Source organism: Malus sylvestris, chromosome 13 (genome assembly GCF_916048215.2).
Source record: "Malus sylvestris chromosome 13, drMalSylv7.2, whole genome shotgun sequence".
Lineage (NCBI taxonomy): Eukaryota > Viridiplantae > Streptophyta > Magnoliopsida > Rosales > Rosaceae > Malus > Malus sylvestris.
Window position 1 is genome coordinate 7,684,349 of NC_062272.1, and position 20,263 is coordinate 7,704,611.

Below are 20,263 nucleotides of genomic sequence, written 5' to 3' on the forward strand. Positions count from 1 at the left end.
GAGTAATACATTTTTTTAACACGTGATAACTTTTTATTGGACGGTATTGTCACTAAGATATATTAGTTATCTTAGAGAATCAATCCCTCTTTATCTACGTTAACTCTTTGTGATACGAGTATATCGCCATCTTGATGTCTATGCGCATGATACAACATCACGTGAGATAAAATTTATACATACATTGAGTTGTTGATACGTGGTACTACAATGTAGATATACATGTGTCCATCTGATGTATATGCGCATGATATAATATCATTATATCATGCGAAATGAAATTTATACATACATTAAGTTGTTAATACGCAGTACTACTATCAATATAGATATACATGTGTTATGAAAGTCCTTAATTTTTCAATGTACACAAAAAAACTATTACTGATTGCATTATTTCACTCAAATCTAAAATATTTAAAATGTTGAGGAAATTCTTTGAATGGTGAGACTATTCATGAATTAGCATAATATTTAATAATATTAACACAAAAACACGAAAATTGATGTTAAACTATAAGATGACATAGAGTTGTCTTTCTCTTGTACCCCCGAAATCAGACGGACACGAAATGAAATGATGATGGTGTTCTTAATAATATTTCTACCGTCAGCTAGTTACCGTTTAAAAGGCAACCGTATTTCAAAACCTTTCTAACTGTCTGGGGAGCAGAGAAGTTTCAATTTTTTCCTGTGGGCTTTTACTGTAACCCTGCCCAATATTCCTCTTGTGTGAGTAGTGACGACGGTGAAGGTGAATTGTTAAATTTGTAACCTGGTAGTTGCCTCGGTAAATTACAGTCCACAAATTCCCAGAGAAATTCGTTTTCTAACGAGTCCATTTCTTACTGTTACCGCCATGCATTTCTTTTAAGTATTTTAATGGCGGAATGGATCTGAACTTTCATTTGTAAATTCTGCAGTCACAAAAATCCATGCCTAAAATGTATATTATTCTCACAGTCATAGGAGTATAGGACAAAGGTTTCCTCTGCAAAACCCATCTGTCAATAGTTGTGCCGAGCCAGTTGCACCTAAATTCTCAGCTGGGACTTTTCACAAATAGGTTATCTGCCCTAAAAATTTGACCTTTCAGGTTAATTGGGGTTTAAAGTTTTAATCTTTAGAGGTTAGTTGGCATTTTTGGATAAATCCCAGATGGGCCCCTGGTCCCTTGCTGCAGTTTTGGAAGTTTCAGATATTTTTTTCTTCTGGGTTTTTGCTTCTCAGTGTAATTAATTTTGGTTTCATGTAGTTGTTTTTGTCTATTTGCATTGTAGCTACTTCTTAGTGGGTAGGAAGATTATTAGTAGGTGTCTGCATCTCATGTGCTCTAAGCATGTTACTGAAAAAATCTGTGTATTTTTGTATGGTTATCTGTCAAGCTGCATAATTCCTAGTAGTTTTTGTTTTTCTGGGGTGAGATATTTGGACTGGTTTTTGCCTCCCAGATCTGTTTTAGTATTAAGTTAGACAAGTTAATTAAGAAAGATAGAATCTTTAATCTTATTGGTTTACTTAGAATCTGCTTTGTGCAATTGCAGACTGCAAAATAGTAGTTTTTTTTTGCAACTTGGTTGAGTGGATACTGTGGGATGGTGTTCTAGTTTAGAGAGAGAGAGAGAGAGAGATTTGCGAATTTTGAGGAAGATGAGATCCATAGAGGATAAGGAGATTTCTGGAGGGACTGGTATAAATTTTGAGTTTCAGAAAGCAAATGGAGGTAGCAGGACACCCCATCACAGAACAGCCTTGGGAAAACCAACACCTTCCAAATGGGATGATGCACAAAAATGGTTGGTGGGATTGTCCAGAGGAGCAGAAAAACACCAGTCCAAAACAAAACCCAGAAACTCAAATGCTGATGACTTGAGACTCATAGCTCCTGTGCCACAGAAGGAGCAGGACTATTCAGATGGAGAAGAAGAACATCATCAACAAGAAGAAAATGGCTGTCCTAGGTCAGCTATGGCGAATCAGTACGATGTGGAGACGAAGAAAGTGGATTGTGATGATTCAGTGTGGAGAAGCAGCAACAAATCTATGGAGAACTCGACAGCGACCATGAGATCTATATGTTTGAGGGACATGGGGACAGAAATGACCCCTACTGCAAGCCAGGAACCTTCAAGAACTACCACCCCTATTCGAGCAACAACTCCGGCCGCGCGCAGCCCTATATCTTCGGGGTCATCTACCCCGGTGAGGCCGTGCCAGCATGGGAGGCAGGGCGCTCATCAAGGGTATCAAGTATCAACTGATGGGGGAAGAAGTGGTCATGATCAGACCAGTTCTTGTGGGAGAGGGAGCGGCACAGCGAAACGTTATGCAGAAGAATCAAATGCTTGCAAGAATTTGTCTGAGAATCCGAGTTCAGATCAAGGTACTAAACCGAGTCCCTTGGAAACAAGAGCAATGGCTTGGGATGAAGCAGAACGTGCCAAATATATAGCAAGGTGAGTTGCTGATATTCTGTTTTGTTTTTGCTGGTTAGTTACAACCAGTTGCAATTAATTTGAGTATTTTCTACTCAAAGTTGGGACTTATTGGGGCAATTGTTTATTGGATTTGTAGGTATAAACGTGAAGAGGTGAGAATACAAGCCTGGGAAAACCATGAGAAGAGGAAAGCCGAGATGGAAATGCGAAAAATGGAGGTATATAACTCGTTCTTGAGATTCCGTTCAGAGTTTCAGTTTCTTCTTGGAAAATTTTTGTTTGTTCTACTTGTTTAGATCCTAGATTGAAATTGTCTACATTACATGTTTGTTGGTACTTACTACTTGTTGCCGGAAAAGTTCAAGTTTCTCTCCTTAGTGCGGAAAGAACTAGCATTAGCTCAGTTTTCTTTTCATGAAAAAGATAAATGCAGATCCAAATCAGTGACATTGGTTTCACATTTGCTAAGTTATTTTCCATGATTACAAAGAAAAACTACCCTTAGCGTGAACCCTTTTTCCCCATTCGCTTCGTTGGTGAATCAAATCACCAGTGTGATCAATATCTTCTTCAAGTACTACAGCATTAACGGAAAATTGCATCACTCACTTGAGAGCGCGCTCAATGGTTTCGATGAGCGCAATTATTCGGCTTTTCCACTTCCCGATAGTATTAATCATAGGCCATAAGAAACACACTCAACCATGTACCAATTCCTACTGAAATGCAGCTTTTCTGACTCGTTATTTTTGGTTTGGTACCAGGTGAAAGCTGAGAGAATGAAAACTCGGGGCCAAGAAAAGTTAACGAATAAACTCGCAGCAACCAGAAGAATAGCTGAAGAAAAGAGGGCAAATGCAGAGGCCAAACTCAATGAAAATGCTTTGAGGACTTCAGAAAAGGCAGATTACATAAGGAGGACTGGTCATTTGCCCTCTAATTTCTCTTTCAAGTTGCCTTCTCTTTGCTGGTAGCAGTATCTTATAGTGCACGTACCATTTCTCTTTCTTTTTTTCTTTACTGCCACTTGTTGAATATGTAATTTGAACCCTGTGGAATTTTATCATATTTATTTATTTTTCCTAAAATAAATCGGGACTCCCCAATTCACGGATATCATTTTTTTCTACAATAATTTTATATTTTGGTGTGCAACCTTCAGTCTCGTGCGATTAATGACATGATTACTAATCCGTAATCGTGCTAAATTTTTTTTTAAGTGAAACAAAACATAGATGACGTAGTTTTGATTTGTGTCAGTTAAAAAAATATTGATTAAAGGTCTGTTTATTTCATTTGTCTTAAGCTAGTATAGGGGTCAAATGAAATTTCATAGAAGAGAATATATAAGTTATTGGGGTCAATAACCGCCAATGCCTTCAAGGCGATTGTGAAATGGTTGCAACAAATTTGTTTTATTATAAATAAAATATATTGATGAGAAAAAAGATAATACAAGCAACAAAGCAAAGAGCTGCTCTAAAAAAAACAACGAAGAGTTGTAGGCACAAGCATGGTTTAAAATATTCATAATATTCCGATATTTCTATCGAAATTTCCGTGTTTTTGAACTACTGATATTTTTTTGGACTATCGATATTTCCGATATCATCGATATTTTAGACCTTGCTAAGTCACTCATGTATCTTACCATGCAATGTATAAAGTGTAAAATATTATACTAATTCATTATATATAAATGATTATGGTGTGTTTAAACTTATTTCATTAATTACTACATATTTTCTATACTCACAATGTTTGCCAACTTGCTATATAATCAACTTAAATCAGTTATATCTATCATGCAATGCATTTCCTACCAATTTTTTGTGATAAACTAATAGATAATTGACTAAATAAACATCGTACAAAGTTTCAATAAAAATTTCCAAGTTTTTCTTACAATTTCCGTGGTTTTTATTCAATTTTTATCGATATCGATAATATCCCGATATTTCCATCAAAATTTCTGTGTTTTTGGACTACCGATATTTCTGATATCATCGATATTTTATACCCACAAGAAAAAGAGACATCAAAACCAAAAATGCTGCATCAAAGCAGCAGCAACAAGAACTATATATCCACAAGTATATTCCATTTCCATAAAATAGATGCATTAGCAGCGAAATGAACAATTTTCAAAAAACTCAACCGAAATCTAATAGTGGACTTAATTGAGTTGAGAACAATCGCATCGTATTAACATGAGTTCTTGAATCTACGGTTATTCCACTCTTCCAAACATAATACACAATACTTCAAATACATATGTATTGTAGTGAAATCTTAAAATTTTGCCCCAAATAGAAAATCTTATGATAGGGCAAAATGTTTGACGATGAAGTCCATGATGCCCCCCCACCCCACCCACCCCACACCCCCAGAAAAAAAATGGAAATTAAGTCAACCGATATTTTGCCAACTGAACAAATAAATAAAAAACAAAATAAAAGCAGGAAAATAAAGTTGGCGAAGCCAAAAGACCCATCCGACCTCAAAGCACCTGCGTACGCACTCCTTTCCCTCTCCTCGGTCTTCCTTCGAGGGCTTTCCTTTCGCTTTACAGTCGGCGCTCGCCGTCTCTCTCCTTGAAACGGTATCAATCAATTCCTTTCAAACCCTAATTCCCCCAGTTATACCTATTCATCAATTTCTTTGCTTCCTATTCTTTGCTTGTTCAATTTCTAGGGTTTCGTTTCGAAATCGAGTAATCTCCGTGGCTGCATAGCTCGAGAATTGAATAAGTAACTGGTATTGTTTTCTGCTCTATTGTTTGAATTTCGTATTGTTTTTGGATCCGAGTCCGTTCGGACTTAGGGCTGCGTATTCAATTTCTTCGAATTTTGTGAATTTTCAATTCAAATATTGGGAACAAGTAGTTGGGCTAATTTTGTGGGGGTTTAGGGTTATGGTTTTATAGCTGACTTGAATTGGGATAAGGGTTCCTTATTCCGTGGTGCTTTAGAGCTTTGGATATAGAGATTTATGGCTGCTGGAAGACATGGGGACCATCGCGAAAATGAGATCAGGGGTCGAGAGTCCAGTTTTGATTTTCCAAGGAGGGATTTTGCTACGGCCAAAGAGGACAATGAAAGGATTAGGAACGGAAGTCCTGATGTTGAAATGGGTCAAGCTAGGGATTTGAGAGATAAAATTAGGGTTAGGCAGAAGGATATTAAGGAGGGGAATGCGGCTAATGGTGGGGATCGCTCCTCTTCGAGTAGGAATTATTCAAGCAATAGCAGTAGTCGGGTTGTGAGCCATGGGCCCAAGCCTTGTGGGTTTTTGGTTAAGGCATTGGATAGGGAACCTGGTGAATTGTCGAGTGAGAGTGGGTCTGACGATGCTATTGAGTCGGCAGCGCAGGTCAAAGAAAATACGGTTTCAAAAGTGGTGGAGAATGGAACTCAGTCTCCAAAAGAGAAGAAAAGGAAGTTTTCGCCAATTGTCTGGGATAGAGATGACAAAGGAGTGAGTAATCCATCAAAAAATAAGATCACCACGGCAGGTGCAGCAATTCCTCTACCTCCATCATTGTCTAGGGTACATCATCAGTCTCCTAATGTTATTTCAGATAGCAGTGTACAAGTATCTTCAGCTATAATTGATCAAGTCGAGAATTTACAATCTTCCTCACCAGTTAAGGCCACAGTGGCGTCTGGGTATGTTAGTAATGGTGTCTCTGAGTCTCCACTAGGGATATCTTCACCAAATCAGCAATCGGGTAATGATCATGAAGCAGAGCAGCTAGAAGATGAAGAATATGTTCCCACCCGAAATATATCATCTTCAAGATGGGCAGCAGGAAATATATCACCTGGTGATGAAGGTGAAAGTTTAGAGAACCAGGAAATGCCTAAAAGGAGGAAGAAAACTCCTCTGGTAGGGTCAGTGGAAGATAGAGTACAGAATAATTCATTAAACTCAGAGTCGGGGGAGCTTAAGAGAGACGAGTCCGAACTAGCAAGAGCGCAGTCATCTGAATCTGATGAAACAGATGCCCGTATAAGATCTTCCAGTGGGGATGATTACCCGGATAATGATTCAGAGAGGGATGACCATATGGATACTGACAAGGATCATGGTAATAATGGTTCTAGTGTTAGTCAGTCAGACACAGATTCAGATGATGATAATAACTCTCGCGAGACAGCAGAACCTGCAGCTCCTCCACAAAGAAGCGTGAACATGCTTCAGGGTTGTAGAAGTGTTGACGAGTTTGAGAGACTAAACAAGATCGATGAAGGCACTTATGGTGTTGTATATAGAGCTATGGATAAGAAAACTAAAGAAATTGTGGCCTTGAAGAAGGTAAAGATGGAGAAGGAAAGAGAAGGTTTCCCATTGACTTCTCTTAGGGAAATAAACATTCTTCTTTCGCTTCATCACCCATCAATTGTTGATGTGAAGGAAGTGGTGGTGGGGAGTAACCTTGATAGTATTTTTATGGTGATGGAGTACATGGAACATGATCTTAAAGCACTCATGGAGACAAAGAAGCAGCCATTCAGTCAGAGTGAAGTTAAATGCCTTATGCTTCAGTTATTGGCAGGTGTGAAATATCTTCATGATAATTGGGTGCTTCATCGAGATTTGAAGACATCTAACTTGCTTATGAATAACCGGGGTGAGTTGAAAATATGCGACTTTGGGATGGCTCGTCAGTATGGGAGTCCTTTAAAACCGTATACTCATTTGGTGGTTACACTTTGGTACAGGTGAGCTGCAACTGCACATTGCTCTTTATTTTATTTTTAATTTCATCCTTTAGGTGTTTTATAAGAGGTCGCACTTGGTGCGATGGCAAGTGCCTTCGCCCATGAGCGGTAGGTCTCGGGTTCGAGACTTGGGAGCAGCCTCTCCATAAATGGGGGTAAGGCTAGCCGACATTCACCTCTCCCAGACCCTGCGTAAAGCGGGAGCCTTGTGCACTGGGTACGACCTTTTTTTAGGTGTTTTATGCTTATCAGTTTAACCTATTAATTCATCTTTTATTTTTTTAATTGGTTGACGACTTCCACTTTGAATTTCAAGATTGACATATGGTTTCACGGGTTTTCATTGTTATTGGATTCAGTTCTTTTTATTCTCAAGTAATTTGACTGTACAATTAGCTTTGTATTCTTGGTATCTCTCTTTGTATTTCAAGGTTGATGCCATCTCAAAATATGTTAGTCATGATGGGTATAATGTGATAAAGGCCATTGATATAGCTGGTCATGTTTTACACAATTGTCTTACCTCTGATTTGTTTTATTTGTTATGTGTGGGTTATTGTTTGCTTTTGCCTGGTCTGCATGTGTATGTGTGTTTGTGTATGTTGTATGTAGAATCGTAGATGCATACTTTTGTGTACCCTCAAAAGTTTTAGTCATTAATGCTATTTCAATGCAGGGCACCGGAACTTCTGTTGGGAGTGAAAGAATATTCAACATCTATTGATATGTGGTCACTTGGTTGTATCATGGCTGAACTATTATCAAAGGAGCCACTTTTCAATGGGAAAACTGAATTTGATCAACTTGACAAGGTAAGTTAATTTTATTTGACGTGCTTGAAGTTTGATTACTTTCTTACTCATTCACATACCTGTGGATTTAGTTATTTTTATTCTTGAAGTTTATAATCACTGCACTTCTCATAAAAATTTATAATCACTACAGATTTTTAGAATCCTTGGCACACCAAATGAGACAATCTGGCCCGGATATTCCAAGCTTCCTGGAGTGAAGGTCAACTTTGTTAAGCACCCGTAAGTATGAATATTTTTTTTAACTAATTCCCAAATTTTCATTATGACATCTTGATGTTCTTATTCTTGCCGCTGTTTTCCCAGGCTTCCAGCTTTGGGTGATTCTGATCTGGCTATCTGGCCTCCGTTGGTGATGCTTTCAGTTCTAAGCTTTTCATTTATGCATTAACTTCTGACCTGTTTCTTTCAGGTATAATCTTTTGCGCAAGAAGTTCCCAGCTACGCCATTTACTGGATCTCCAGTACTTTCTGATGCTGGATTTAATTTGTTGAACAGGCTTCTAACTTATGATCCTGAAGAGGTAAGTCTGCTACCTAGACTTGCCTTATTTGGGTATGATTGGTATAGTTACTTATATATGTACTGTATTTTATACAGAGAATTACAGCTGGAGATGCTCTGAATCATGAGTGGTTTCATGAAATTCCTCTTCCTACAACGAAGGAGTTCATGCCTACCTTTCCTGCTCATCATGCTCAGGACAGGTATCTTGATTTATCTATTGCTACAAACAAGTCCCACATGTGGTATTACTTGGGACTTGATTTCCTACATTTAACAAAATTCATGTTGTAAATAGGCGCACGCGGAGAGTTTTGAAAAGTCCAGATCCTTTGGAAGAGCAACGTAGAAAGGAGTTGCAGCAAGGGCAAATAGGAACTGGTGGAGTATTTGGCTAGTAGAAATTAATCAGCGATCAGTGGCCTAGGCTGAGGTGAGAGACATGCTTCAAACGGAAGTTGCAAACATTCTATGTCAGACGATCATTTGTGCTGTTTTTTAGCAGGCACTTCATGATTTGGTTGGAGAATGTATCTGTGACATTGCTTTCATGTCGAGGTTAACCTTGCCTTTCATCTTTGATCATCGTATAGGAATGCATCTGTGACATTACTTTGAGTGCCTTTTCTTTAGAAAAGAGAATCAATTGCTGCTGAAACTCGTGTATGTAACATATTTTTGTTGGTACATTGTAAACAGCTCTCTTTTGCTTTTCAATATTACCACTGCCGGTTATATTAGAACATATTTAATATTCACGTTGTGTTTGCAAGAGGCGGTTGGTGTGAAGTGGAGGGGCATTCTTTGCTTTTTCTTGATGAAGAGTTTGACAGTTACCGTATTATTTTATAAGGTAATATGTTAATCTCCGATATCTGTGGAATGTTCTGGGGGATGAAGATTTTAAGCCATAAGGGTATTATTTAATTTTAATATAGACAATATATTCGTTTAAAACATTTGTTGGATAGTGAACATACATCTTTTCTGTAGCTTCTTGGAAGTTGAAGCCCTCAAAATACGTATAAAAAACAATGCTGTACATGACTGGTTACACGGTAATTTACCTTTCTAATATATGTGCACGAGAACTGTAACTGTATTCATTCTCTTTTTGCTTCTGTGCTGGGTAGGCATCAAGTTTTTCAGATATCAACTTTATTGCTTAGTGTAGTTCTTTTGTTTGCAAATTTTCAGTGAGTTCATACCAAATTGATTCTATTCTATGGTTACCCTGTGTTGGTGTCATTCTTTATTAGTGTCATTTTTGGTATTTTGACCTCCATCAGTACCCGTGGACATGGAAAATGATTCACTTGGTCCAGTTATTCCCTTTTTTGCTTCTGATGGTGAAGAATCAACATTTCACTAGTTCTAGATTTATTTATGACGTATATCTGCGCATGTCACTGCAGTATCAAAGCAAGCAAATTGAGGAGGTTTCCTGCACTTCCAGGAATTTATAGAACTTCATTTAGTTGTTCCTACGGGCAAACTAGAGGTACCATGCAAACCCTTGGTTTGTTTAGATTTTGGTGTTATCTTCTTCGGATCTTAATGGTTTTTTCCGTGAATTATTTTGACAGCATTTTAGTGTATGCTTTTTTTTTTGTTTGTTCCAGAAGTGTATTGAGAAATGCATTAGAAAGGAAAATGAAGAATAAAAATCAATTCTGGTTGCAATTCCTGGATGGTTCATATTCTAAATTTGACGATTTCAGGAGCATGTTGTGGCCCATTCAGTTTGCTTTTATGTTGTTCATATAATTGAATAAAATTCAATGCTGCTTAAAATCTGAATGCATAGATACTGAAATGCTAGTTATAATAGCGATATAAACATATTTGTCATCTAGCACTTTCGTTTGTATGTTTGTCTTGTTTTGTGCATTTTTTTGAGGACAAAAATGAGGACATGAATTCTGGTCCAAAATTATTCTATATAAAGAACTTTGAAAAGCCAATGCATGTATCCTTACGAATACTGAAGGCTTGGTTCATAAACACCATCTTGTTGAAAGCTGAAAGAGTTATAGGAGTCTTTTCTTTGGATATAAGTTAGTACGATGGTGTAATTCGTTTGAAAGTTTGAAACTCATGTTTAGAAAAAGTTAGGGTTAAGGTGGTCCGCTGATGTATAGGGATGACTAACTCGAAGCATATAGACTACGGTTTATATACATGGTTTAGAGGAAACTCTAGCTGATTTTCTAAATTTTGTAGTTTTGCATCAATAAATGGGTTTTCGGAATTTTAATCTCTTTAATGGATAAGAGGATACTCCTTGCTTGATATTCGGTTATTGTTGCTTATCTGTGTCGTAATTCCATTATAGGCACAGCTGGAGTCGAATGGGTTGCTTGAAGATGGAATATAGTTGTCTGCTTCCCATAAACTTAACCAAATATCGTATGAGGAGAATCAGTAAGCCTAGGTGGAATGTAGACAAATACTTTGCCATATGCTTTGCTGCAGGTGGTGACTGATGAGGCTCGAGAGGCAGATTAGGGCGGTAGAGTTGCCGCATGCAAATACAGGTAATTAGCTGATGAAGTTTATGCACAATCATAGCTAACGATCTGCTGTTGTGGGACTCGATTATGTCTGCATAGTCGAAAATGTTAGGTTGCATTTGCGCACCGAGTAGTCTGTAGTGTATTGATCTCACTGTTTGTCTCGATCCTTTCCATATATATATATATATATATGTTATATATTTTTTGAATACATCGATATTTTTTACACTAAAGGGGAGGGGGAATTCGGCTAAGCGGTTCATTCCAAAAATTTGATGTTTGGTTTAGGCATGCGACAATGAAACCTGGGTAGTCAGGTGAAAATTGTTCTCCTATGTAGACTGTATACAAAAAAGAAGCGTGAATTTGGCATTTGAAGTACACAGTTTACAACATACAAGTTTCTTCCTATTTCTCTCCGGCCGCTGGACTTGTAGTCGGAAACAAGTCGTACACTTCAAAGTACCACATCGCGAAGAGATGACGGTGCAAACCAGAACAAATCAACGATTCCGGGCGTGAACCCTTAACGTCTATTTTCGCAGGTCGGTTTATCAACGCCAATGTGGCCGGGAAAAAGTGGGAACGTATCAAGTCGAGGAGAAAACTAACGTCTTTCCAAGCACAAAGGTAATCAAAGACAGTTCGATGAAAAAGATCGTGTTGAGGAGGCCTCTGTCGACCATCCATCCGAATATTGTGATCCCTCCGTGGTTGGTTTGCAAGTACAACACTGCATTGGAGAATAAAGACATGGATCATGATCCCACACTTCAACAACCAACACAAGTGAACTAAGAGAATACAAAGAGATGTACTTCGGAAGCAATGGAAGCTGATACATACCAAAAGCTTGTCTCCTGTGATACGAAGACATGTACGAAGCCAGCTGTGTGTTTGTAGGCATTTGAACATAATCCATCGACTCCAAATCACTGTCGGAGTAACTTATATGTAGCGAGTTTAATGAGTTGGCGGCCTCTGAGTTCACCGAGCCGTTTGAGCTTCTGTTGTGAGATGTATCGTTAGAACTGCATGTCATTAACGCATTCCATCTACTGGCAACTGTCGCTATGCCTTGCGCTCTATGGGAAATTCTGGTTGCTGCGTGGAGGGAAAGAATAATGCCGACAACTTGAACAATCGTGGAGACCTGAAAATTTGGGAGAAAAAATAGAAGGAATTATGATTTATGAGCCTGTAAGAGCGGGAAGGCACACAAAAAGCGTTGAACTTACCGCAAAATCGCCTCCATTTACGACACTGATTTCTCCACTGTATCCTGTGGTTTCAAATAGAGTCACAAACTGGCTAGCTGTGACAACCAAGAACTGCAGTAGGAGGAAGATCCGGAACCTGTGGCTTATTTTACAGAGATGGTAGCGCAGGCGGATATGCTCCTCCATAAACACCAGCACGTCAGATTCCCTCTCCAAGAGCCTTCCGAAATCGTCGAAGTGGATAACTTGCAAATTGCAGACCAAGTGAAACAAAATGCTGGCTGTTAAAGTGATCGTACTCACATAAGCCCATGACAGAACCAAAGCTAACAGTACGCCGACCGACATCCCCCACCCACATGAATCCTGATGGACATATATCATCCGAACAACCTCACGTAGAGTCTTCAGAAGAAAACATGGGAGCGCCCACCGAACGAGCAAGCAGAAAGAATCCTGTCAAGATATATGTCCCAAGAAAATTTGGTTACCACATTTTAACTTCATATGTGGAAAATTCTATATACTATAAACACCTACATCTGTGGCCGTTGAATTATTGGCCGCACATCTAATGCTACATTCATTCAATGGATGCCATACACCGGAGCATAGCATAATTTTCGGGTGATATATACAATGCACATGTTCATAACACAATCAATTCATCAAGTAAACCATTTCAAATTATACCTTAATCTGCTTGATGTAATCGTTTCGAAACCGAACCATGTGACCGCTATTGCGATCAACAAACAGGAACCGCCGAATGCCATACTTGCGAAGACTGTGAGAGATGCAGAGCACAGAGACCGCCGCCAGAACCGCCTGCGATCCCACGATAACGAGCTCGAACCCTTTAATCTGATACTTGTCACAGTCGGAGCAGTTGAACACCACAAGCACAACTACCGGAAGAGCCACACCGATGAGAACCAGGGCCGTCCAGGACAGAGCAAGGCTCAACCAAGAAGATTGGTTGAATTGAAACCCAAGAGAGTGAGAAACGTTTCTAGCCATTGGAGGGTTTGGTCCAATTGCGTGTCCTTATATTCTTCTTCTCCGCCCAGGTGGTGGTTGTTGTGGTGGTTGCTGTGGTAGTGGTGGTTATTGTTATCAGAATGGAGCAGAGGGGTAAGTTGGGAAGGTGGCTCCTCTGTTTTTATAAAATGATCCGCCATGGATGGATTAAGAGCTTAATTAGGGAGCTTAAAGCTGAGATTATAGTGGGTTTAGAGATAAAACGGTGGCAACCCAATTGAGATTTTGGTGCTTTAAGTAGGAAAGTAGGAATCTTTTTGCAAATTAATTTACAGGCCCAGCCTGTCGTCGGGTTAAAGAATCAGATCAAAACCCAGGTTTTTTTTTCTTTCTTTCTGAATCTTCTGATTTTCTTTACGCTTAAGAATATACTTAACCTGGAGACCTGGAAATTGGAATTCTTCAAGGGGAAGACAAAACGATGATTGAGTGACATGTATTGGGAACAAAAGGGACAAAAAGTGACTCGCAACAAATGTCGGATCTGTAATCTTAGAAAATGCTTTTGTTGTTTCATATTTTAGAACACCAACTTTGTCGAATTCGAAGGCTTCTGTGTTCCCGCCAAATAAGAACATGTCCGGGCCAGTTATGGCCTCACCGGAAGAGCAATCATTGGCCGACATATGTGACAACTAAGCTAATTAAGCATGTCGGATTATGCGGTTTTGATTGGGGTTTAAGGTTAATTAATTGGTGGGGGATCGGTGATTGGAAAGAGGGTTAAGGGGGTGGAGACTGGAGCGGTTTGATTCAAGTGGGCTGGAGCATTGTTGGTGGCAGATGATTCGATTGAGATGGTGATGATTTTGGTATAGTTAAATAGGGAAAGAGTTTTCGTGGAAGGATATGATTCAATGCACTAATTTATGATGTCTGTTTTTAAGGTAGCGACGTAGCATGATAATTGAAGGAAATTAAACGATAACTTTAAAGAGTGGAAGTATTAAATTATTAAAAAATTATGATTTTTAATCAAAATGGTCTCTATAACTCTTTATTTTGGTTTTTAAGAATTAATCAATAGAAATAGTTCCTGAATTTGTCAATCGTCAATCATTTTGGTTATTTTCTAAAAAATCTTCGTTAAATTTAAGAAACCACCGGTGCAGAAGAAGGCTTGATTTGACAAAAATACCTCAATTTAATACCTACATCAAGTATTAGCGTTGCTAGCAATTCTAATTGAAAACATAATTCAAAATAACAAAATTCTAACAAAAGAATTTAAGATGAAAGGCTCGTACGTCTCATCAAAACAATAAGTTTGATTCTCAATATTGCTCTCTTAGCATCTCTAGCATAAAAAACATAATTTTCAAATATAACAAGAGAATTTGATGTAATGAAGTTCATAGGTCACATATTGACCAAAAAAAAAGTTCATAGGTCACATTGAAGCAATAAGTTTGATTTCTAATTTGCTCAGTGAAAAATGAGATATTTTTCAATGTGACCAGTACACGGGGTAGTACACCACGTGTCATTATACAAATGGTGAGATATGTATACTAAAAAGTTAATAACTTAAAAAATAAAATTTCTCACTACTCCTATTAAAACACGTGATGTACCACTTGTGTTCCCGTCACAACAAAAAATTTCTTGTGAAAAATGGAGCATTAAAACCCGCCAAAGAGAGCCTAGCCCATAATTTCCATAGTCGTAAATTGAGACCACTTTACACAAACAATACCGCAAAATATTATATGTATCACAGGTGCCTCACGATCTCAAGTTGAGAATAACGGAGATTGAGCCCAGAGCTTGAAGCTCAAATTTAAAATGCTTAAATTTTCCTATTGTTACGTCAATTAAGATAATTTTCAATCCACTCAACTATATATTCCACATCAATTCTTTTATTTGGTGGAAAATGACACACATTTGGTAACGAAACTAAGTTTAGTCTGTCATATAGTTGATTTTATATGTCAACTAGCTCTTCATTTAACATTTTTTCATGCACTATATAAATTCTAATTTCCGATAAAGAAAGAATTGGTTTGACAATATTGATGGACTTTTATATATTTGGTTTGGAGATCGATATGGACTTGTACATTTGGTGGTATATCAAGTCCTCATCTGTTTTGTTCTTAGAGCTCGTCTTTAGTCCCTAAACCCAACCCCATTTATATTTATAAACAAGAAGTCGTCACTTGGCACTGTACACAAAAGAAATTAACAAAAATAACTACATTTATATATAGAAAATTATAGCAACGGTTCCTTAAATTTAATCCAATTAGAGTAATGGTCCATTGATTCATCAAAACATGTAGTTATAGTCATTTTCATTAACTTCATCAGAATTCCGTCAAAATGAGTCATGTTGAAAGGATCATTGTTACAGTTAGGTCAAAGTTGAGGGATCATTACTCTAGTTGAGTTAAAATTGAGAGACTATTACTACAATATACTCATATGTATATAAGGGAAGCACACCAATTTGGGGAAGCTTTCAATATTCCTAAAATACTCCTACAAATTTTAACTGAGCGGCAGACCTGACACAATTGACAGATAAGCCCACGTTAATAACATGTCTAATTTTATGATTTTTTTTTTGAACAAACGATATTAACTATATTAAGGGGTGAGATATTGGGCTAAGCCTCATAAGTGGGTTCAAAAGCGCATTGACGAGAATCGAACCTAAAATCTTTTACTTACTAGTAAAGAGGAATATTACTACACTGTAATACTAAGTGATAATTGTGCGATTTAAAATGGAAACAATGAACAACATTCAATAAAAATATGGTCAAAATCGTAAAATAATACCATTCACAAGTTTTGGAAAAAAATATAAAAGAAAAAAGAATTAATGTGAAATTCTCTGTTCCCGACAATATATGCTCCCATCTCAATAATGATAATTTCCAATCACCAAAAAAACACCCACACTTGAAATTTATTAGGGTAAATTATACATAACGACCTCAACTATTCAGTCATTAACAGTTTCATACCTCATCTTTAAAAGTTTTAATGTCATATCTTATCTTCGAATTTGTTGCAATGTGCTACCTTCGTTACATTGGCTGTCAATTGGTCAGTTATATGATGACGTGGCATACGCCACGTCCCACCATTTCCACATATGAACTTCCACGTGGTCTGCCACGTAGATTTCCTGCCAAATTAATTTTCATGTCAAAAAAAACTAGAATTTCTTTTTCAACATAATTATTTCCCGCCAAAAATCGTCCACATCAGCAAAAAAAATATTAATTTTTTTTAAGGGGTCCAATTTTGGAAGATAATACAACCTAAAAAAACCAAACCAAATGGAAATTGTACATAAACACATGATATAACCAAAAATGAACACAAAGTCCACTTGAAACAAAACATTTGCAAAGACCAAAAGATGAACTGTAATTCATATAGCATCATTGAGCCATCTAACATTTACAAAGATATGCATTAGACATCCTTAAATATCCCAAAATGCACAGTGCACTGATCCAAAAAACATACTGAAATCCATCTATCAAAACAGTGCAAAACAATGCATTTTCAGGGATACAAATCAGTTCAAAAAACCAAAAGAAATTCAATGTTTGTGATGTCTAATTCTAGAACCCATGTACCATAATTTTAGTTCCTACTGCACATAAAACATGAAGTGAAAACAGTAATTTGTTACAATTTCTAGGATCTTTAGGTCTTGGTTTGCCTTGTCTTTCTTTGCTTGGTGGCTCTCGGTGAATGAGCTTCAGGATTTGCAGATGAATCATCCCTTGATTGTGATGCCTAATTTCAATGTTCATTACAAAAAGGTTAGATGCAAAGTAAGGTTCTAAACTAAACTTGTTGTTGTAAACTACAAAGAAGAGGATTAGGTTTTGTACCTTAGATTTCCTTGTTCTCTTTTTAGGTGCAGCTTCGGCTGATGATGATGCTCTCCCTTGGGCTGATGTGGATGCCTATAAGAAAGTATAAAATCATTTATTAAAGGATTAAAGGATTAAGGATTAAAGGATTAAAAGATTAAAGAAAGTACAAAATGTTACTAGTTTGTCCCTTAGAGGAAAATGTCGATGATGGGTCTGTGAATTATGTCCTTCTTGCTTGCATATAGTACACTTCAAAGCACCTTGCCCTTTCTTTCCTAGCTTAAATGGCTTAGGAGGACCTTCATGATTATTTGGTGGGTTGGTGGGAGTTTGTTCACCATCTTTCTCCAAATTAGCAACTTTTTTGTTTCTTTTCTTCCTTGGTCTTCCAAGTTGCCTTGTATATAATGGAGGCAAGATTGGTGGGTTTCAGTATCCTCCTACAATGACATACCATTCATTGGCATTATTAAGTGACAATAAACTTCCAAGCACCGTGCCTTTGAATAGTATGCATCCACATAATTCTCAGGTTTTTCTCTCTTGAAATGGATGATAGATATTGCATGGTTGCAAGGTATTCCCGTCAAGTCATACTTCCTACAAGAGCATGTCTTCTTAACCAAGTCCACCACATATTGTTCCCCACCTCTAGCATCCACTTGAAATTTGGTCCCTCCTGACCATTATGCAGTGCACCTGCCACTTAAAAGTTTGGCTTCCTCCAACTTCTTCCTAATCTTAGGGCAGAAATCTCATACTTGCTTCATCATTATACCTCACCTTATTTGAATTCTCTTCATCAACATAGGGTTTTGCCTTGGCACTAGTATGACTGCATTGAATGATTCACACAAATTATTGAGCAACATGTCACACTTTGGATAGGTTTCAAAGTGGGACTTGCTTCATTGAGTTGCAGACTTTTTCACTAGCCGATTGTAGGCCTTCTCATCTAGCTTCTTAACCTCCTCCATTGCCTTTTTGAAGTGTGGAACCATTGTTGTTTTGGCAACTGCCCATAGAGCATCTTTTAAAGTTTTCTCTTTGAACAAATTCCTACAGTTTCTGTACAAATGCCTCACACAGAATCTGTGGTGGCATCTGGGGATGACCTTTTGAAATGCTAGAATTAGCCCATTTTGCTTGTCATTGATAAATGTCCACCCATTTTGGTTTTCTATACCCACATCATCAGCTAACAGTTGTAAGAATGTCCACCCATTTTGGTTTTCTATACCCACATCATTAGCTAACAGTTGTAAGAACCAAACCCAAGCTGCATTTTTTCCATTTCCACCACTTCATAAGCAATAACCCATGTCTCATCATTTGGATCATGCCAACAACACATAGCAACTGCCCTCTATGTAAAACCTTTAAGTGGCACCCATCTAAACCTATCAAAAGTCTACATCCTGCCTTAAAGCCTTCTTTGCATGCCCCCAACTAAACATATATCCTCTGAAACCTTTCCCCATCCAACTTCAACTTCACAGTACTTTTAGGGTTAGTCCTTCTTACTTCCTCAGCAAAATCCCACAATTTTGTATATTGCTCTGCATGTTTCCCTTCAATAATCTTGAAAGCTTTATTTAATGCCCTATAAACCTTCATCTTTGTATACCCATGATTCCACTCGTATTCCACAGTGGATAAAAAAGATTCGACAGGCCATGTGGGATTGAGCTTTATCCGATCCAAGTACAAATCTGTGAGTAAAAAAACAGTCATGTTCTTATTTGCCCCAGTCCTCCCACAAGTGTGGTGATTAAGGACTGTCTTGATTTGGATGCTGCTTGATCCATGCATCATGCCAACAACACACATCCAAGGGCAATCCTTTACACCCTTGGCAGTAATCTTCAACTTCTCATTCCTATAGAAATGAATTTCCCCATATCCTTTCACTAAGGAATACATCATGACAGCTCTCTTGAATTGCACACTGTCTCTGAAAATAAGCCCTAGAGTAAGCTGTGGATTATTCATATCCATTTTCTCATTAAACTCTGGATAATGCTTTCTTTTTTGGCCTTCTTCCTCACCTTCAGAGTGTACACTTTCCAGATCATCATAATTATAATCTGGTTCATGAACCAGATTCACATCCCCATCTCCAGCTTCTTCAACCTCTTGTTGTCTTTCCTCTTCTTGTCTCTCCCATTCTCCTTCATTTACTTACTATTTTTCTCCTTCATTGCTTTCCTCAGTTTTCCTTTTTTTTCCTTTTTTGAGATTGCCTTCCTGTTCTTTGCACCTCATTTTTTTTAATCACATCATACTTAGCAAAATTTGGGGTATCTTCATCACTCTCTACAAAGTCACTGTCTTCTTCAGGATCTTCTTCTTCACTTTCTTCTTGGTCTCCTTCAAAATCGACAGGTACATCAAAGAAGGTATCACCGTGTTCCTCTTCACCTTCTTCACCAACTTGTAAACCTTGTTCATCAACTTGTACATCTTGTAAACCTCATTCTCGAGCAACTTGTACATCTTATTCCTTAGCCACACTTGTACCAGCTACCTCTTCTTGGTGAAAACCTTCATCCGAGCACATAACAGTCACCTCTTCTTCAATAGACACCCCTTTATTATCTGAGGGTCCTTCAATAGCTAGCAACCCTTTTTTTTTCTTGGTTTACAAGTTATTGCCATAATATCCCCTTCCTCCTCACTTAATTCCTCAATAATCACTGTGTTTGGACCGGTGCACTTCGTATACTCCAAAAATTGTTGTTCCTTGGTAAGGGCTTCTTATGCAAACAATTCTTCAATGTACATGTTTAACACTCGAGCCTTTGGAACAAAGTTACACATCTTTTGTACATCGACATCACTCTGAATGGGCTTCAAACCATTACTAAAGTCCATGTTGGGAATCTTGTAGTAATAGTTCATGAACATCTCATTATATCCTATAGCTTCCACCATATCATTTATCACAGGGAGTGACATTAAATCCTTGTCGCAATAATCTATATATGCAACTTTCCCCCCCACAGTAGTATTCATGACCGAGCTCCCCACCATGGTGCAAACGAATGAAAAATAGTTTTGGATAACCTGAAATTCATAAAAAAAAAAAAAAAAAAAACAGTTAAAACCCTAAGACCACAACCCACCATAAATGTAGACAAAGCAAAGCACAATGCACATCAC

At 37.8% G+C, this 20,263-nt stretch overlaps 3 protein-coding genes across 6 annotated transcripts; 2 read left to right on the forward strand and 1 right to left on the reverse strand.

Annotated features, from left to right (window-relative positions):
• The first annotated feature begins 763 nt into the window (after window positions 1–763).
• LOC126596721 (uncharacterized protein At3g61260-like) lies at window positions 764–3,530 on the forward strand. The gene is made up of 3 exons (XM_050263398.1): window positions 764–2,456; window positions 2,575–2,656; window positions 3,203–3,530. The coding sequence occupies exons 1-3, from the start codon at window positions 1,651–1,653 to the stop codon at window positions 3,410–3,412; spliced, it is 1,098 nt and encodes a 365-aa protein (XP_050119355.1). The 5' UTR covers window positions 764–1,650; the 3' UTR covers window positions 3,413–3,530.
• Window positions 3,531–4,897: 1,367 nt separating this feature from the next.
• On the forward strand, window positions 4,898–11,206 carry LOC126596714 (cyclin-dependent kinase G-2-like). 4 transcript variants are annotated; one of them, XR_007614028.1, is made up of 8 exons: window positions 4,899–7,162; window positions 7,839–7,974; window positions 8,108–8,196; window positions 8,387–8,498; window positions 8,576–8,682; window positions 8,778–8,912; window positions 9,895–9,980; window positions 10,815–11,206. XR_007614028.1 is itself a non-coding variant. In XM_050263381.1 (7 exons), the coding sequence occupies exons 1-6, from the start codon at window positions 5,430–5,432 to the stop codon at window positions 8,875–8,877; spliced, it is 2,277 nt and encodes a 758-aa protein (XP_050119338.1). In that variant the 5' UTR covers window positions 4,899–5,429; the 3' UTR covers window positions 8,878–8,912; window positions 9,073–9,224. The 4 variants fall into 4 exon arrangements, 3 of the variants coding, with proteins under 3 accessions (XP_050119339.1, XP_050119338.1, XP_050119337.1); XM_050263381.1 differs by lacking the exons at window positions 9,895–9,980; window positions 10,815–11,206 and adding an exon at window positions 9,073–9,224; XM_050263380.1 differs by lacking the exons at window positions 9,895–9,980; window positions 10,815–11,206 and having other exon boundaries at window positions 8,778–9,224.
• Window positions 11,207–11,403: 197 nt separating this feature from the next.
• LOC126595208 (uncharacterized) lies at window positions 11,404–13,235 on the reverse strand. The gene is made up of 4 exons (XM_050261584.1): window positions 12,909–13,235; window positions 12,234–12,671; window positions 11,814–12,148; window positions 11,404–11,728 (listed from the first exon to the last, which is right to left on the reverse strand). Exons 1-4 carry the CDS (start codon window positions 13,233–13,235, stop codon window positions 11,404–11,406), a joined length of 1,425 nt encoding a protein of 474 aa, XP_050117541.1.
• Between the last annotated feature and the right edge of the window lie 7,028 nt (window positions 13,236–20,263).

Excerpts from the sequence above, each read along its gene's own strand:
- LOC126596721 (XM_050263398.1), top strand. The coding sequence starts at position 1,651 with ATGAGATCCATAGAGGATAAGGAGATTTCTGGAGGGACTGGTATAAAT. Across the intron at positions 2,457-2,574 it reads CGTGCCAAATATATAGCAAG|GTATAAACGTGAAGAGGTGA; the intron begins GTGAGTTGCTGA and ends TTGGATTTGTAG. Across the intron at positions 2,657-3,202 it reads TGGAAATGCGAAAAATGGAG|GTGAAAGCTGAGAGAATGAA; the intron begins GTATATAACTCG and ends GTTTGGTACCAG.
- LOC126596714 (XM_050263380.1), top strand. The coding sequence starts at position 5,430 with ATGGCTGCTGGAAGACATGGGGACCATCGCGAAAATGAGATCAGGGGT. Across the intron at positions 7,163-7,838 it reads GTGGTTACACTTTGGTACAG|GGCACCGGAACTTCTGTTGG; the intron begins GTGAGCTGCAAC and ends ATTTCAATGCAG. Across the intron at positions 7,975-8,107 it reads AATTTGATCAACTTGACAAG|ATTTTTAGAATCCTTGGCAC; the intron begins GTAAGTTAATTT and ends TAATCACTACAG.
- LOC126595208 (XM_050261584.1), bottom strand. The coding sequence starts at position 13,235 with ATGGCTAGAAACGTTTCTCACTCTCTTGGGTTTCAATTCAACCAATCT. Across the intron at positions 12,149-12,233 it reads TAAATGGAGGCGATTTTGCG|GTCTCCACGATTGTTCAAGT; the intron begins GTAAGTTCAACG and ends CCAAATTTTCAG. Across the intron at positions 11,729-11,813 it reads CAGCTTCCATTGCTTCCGAA|TGTTGTACTTGCAAACCAAC; the intron begins GTACATCTCTTT and ends TCTCCAATGCAG.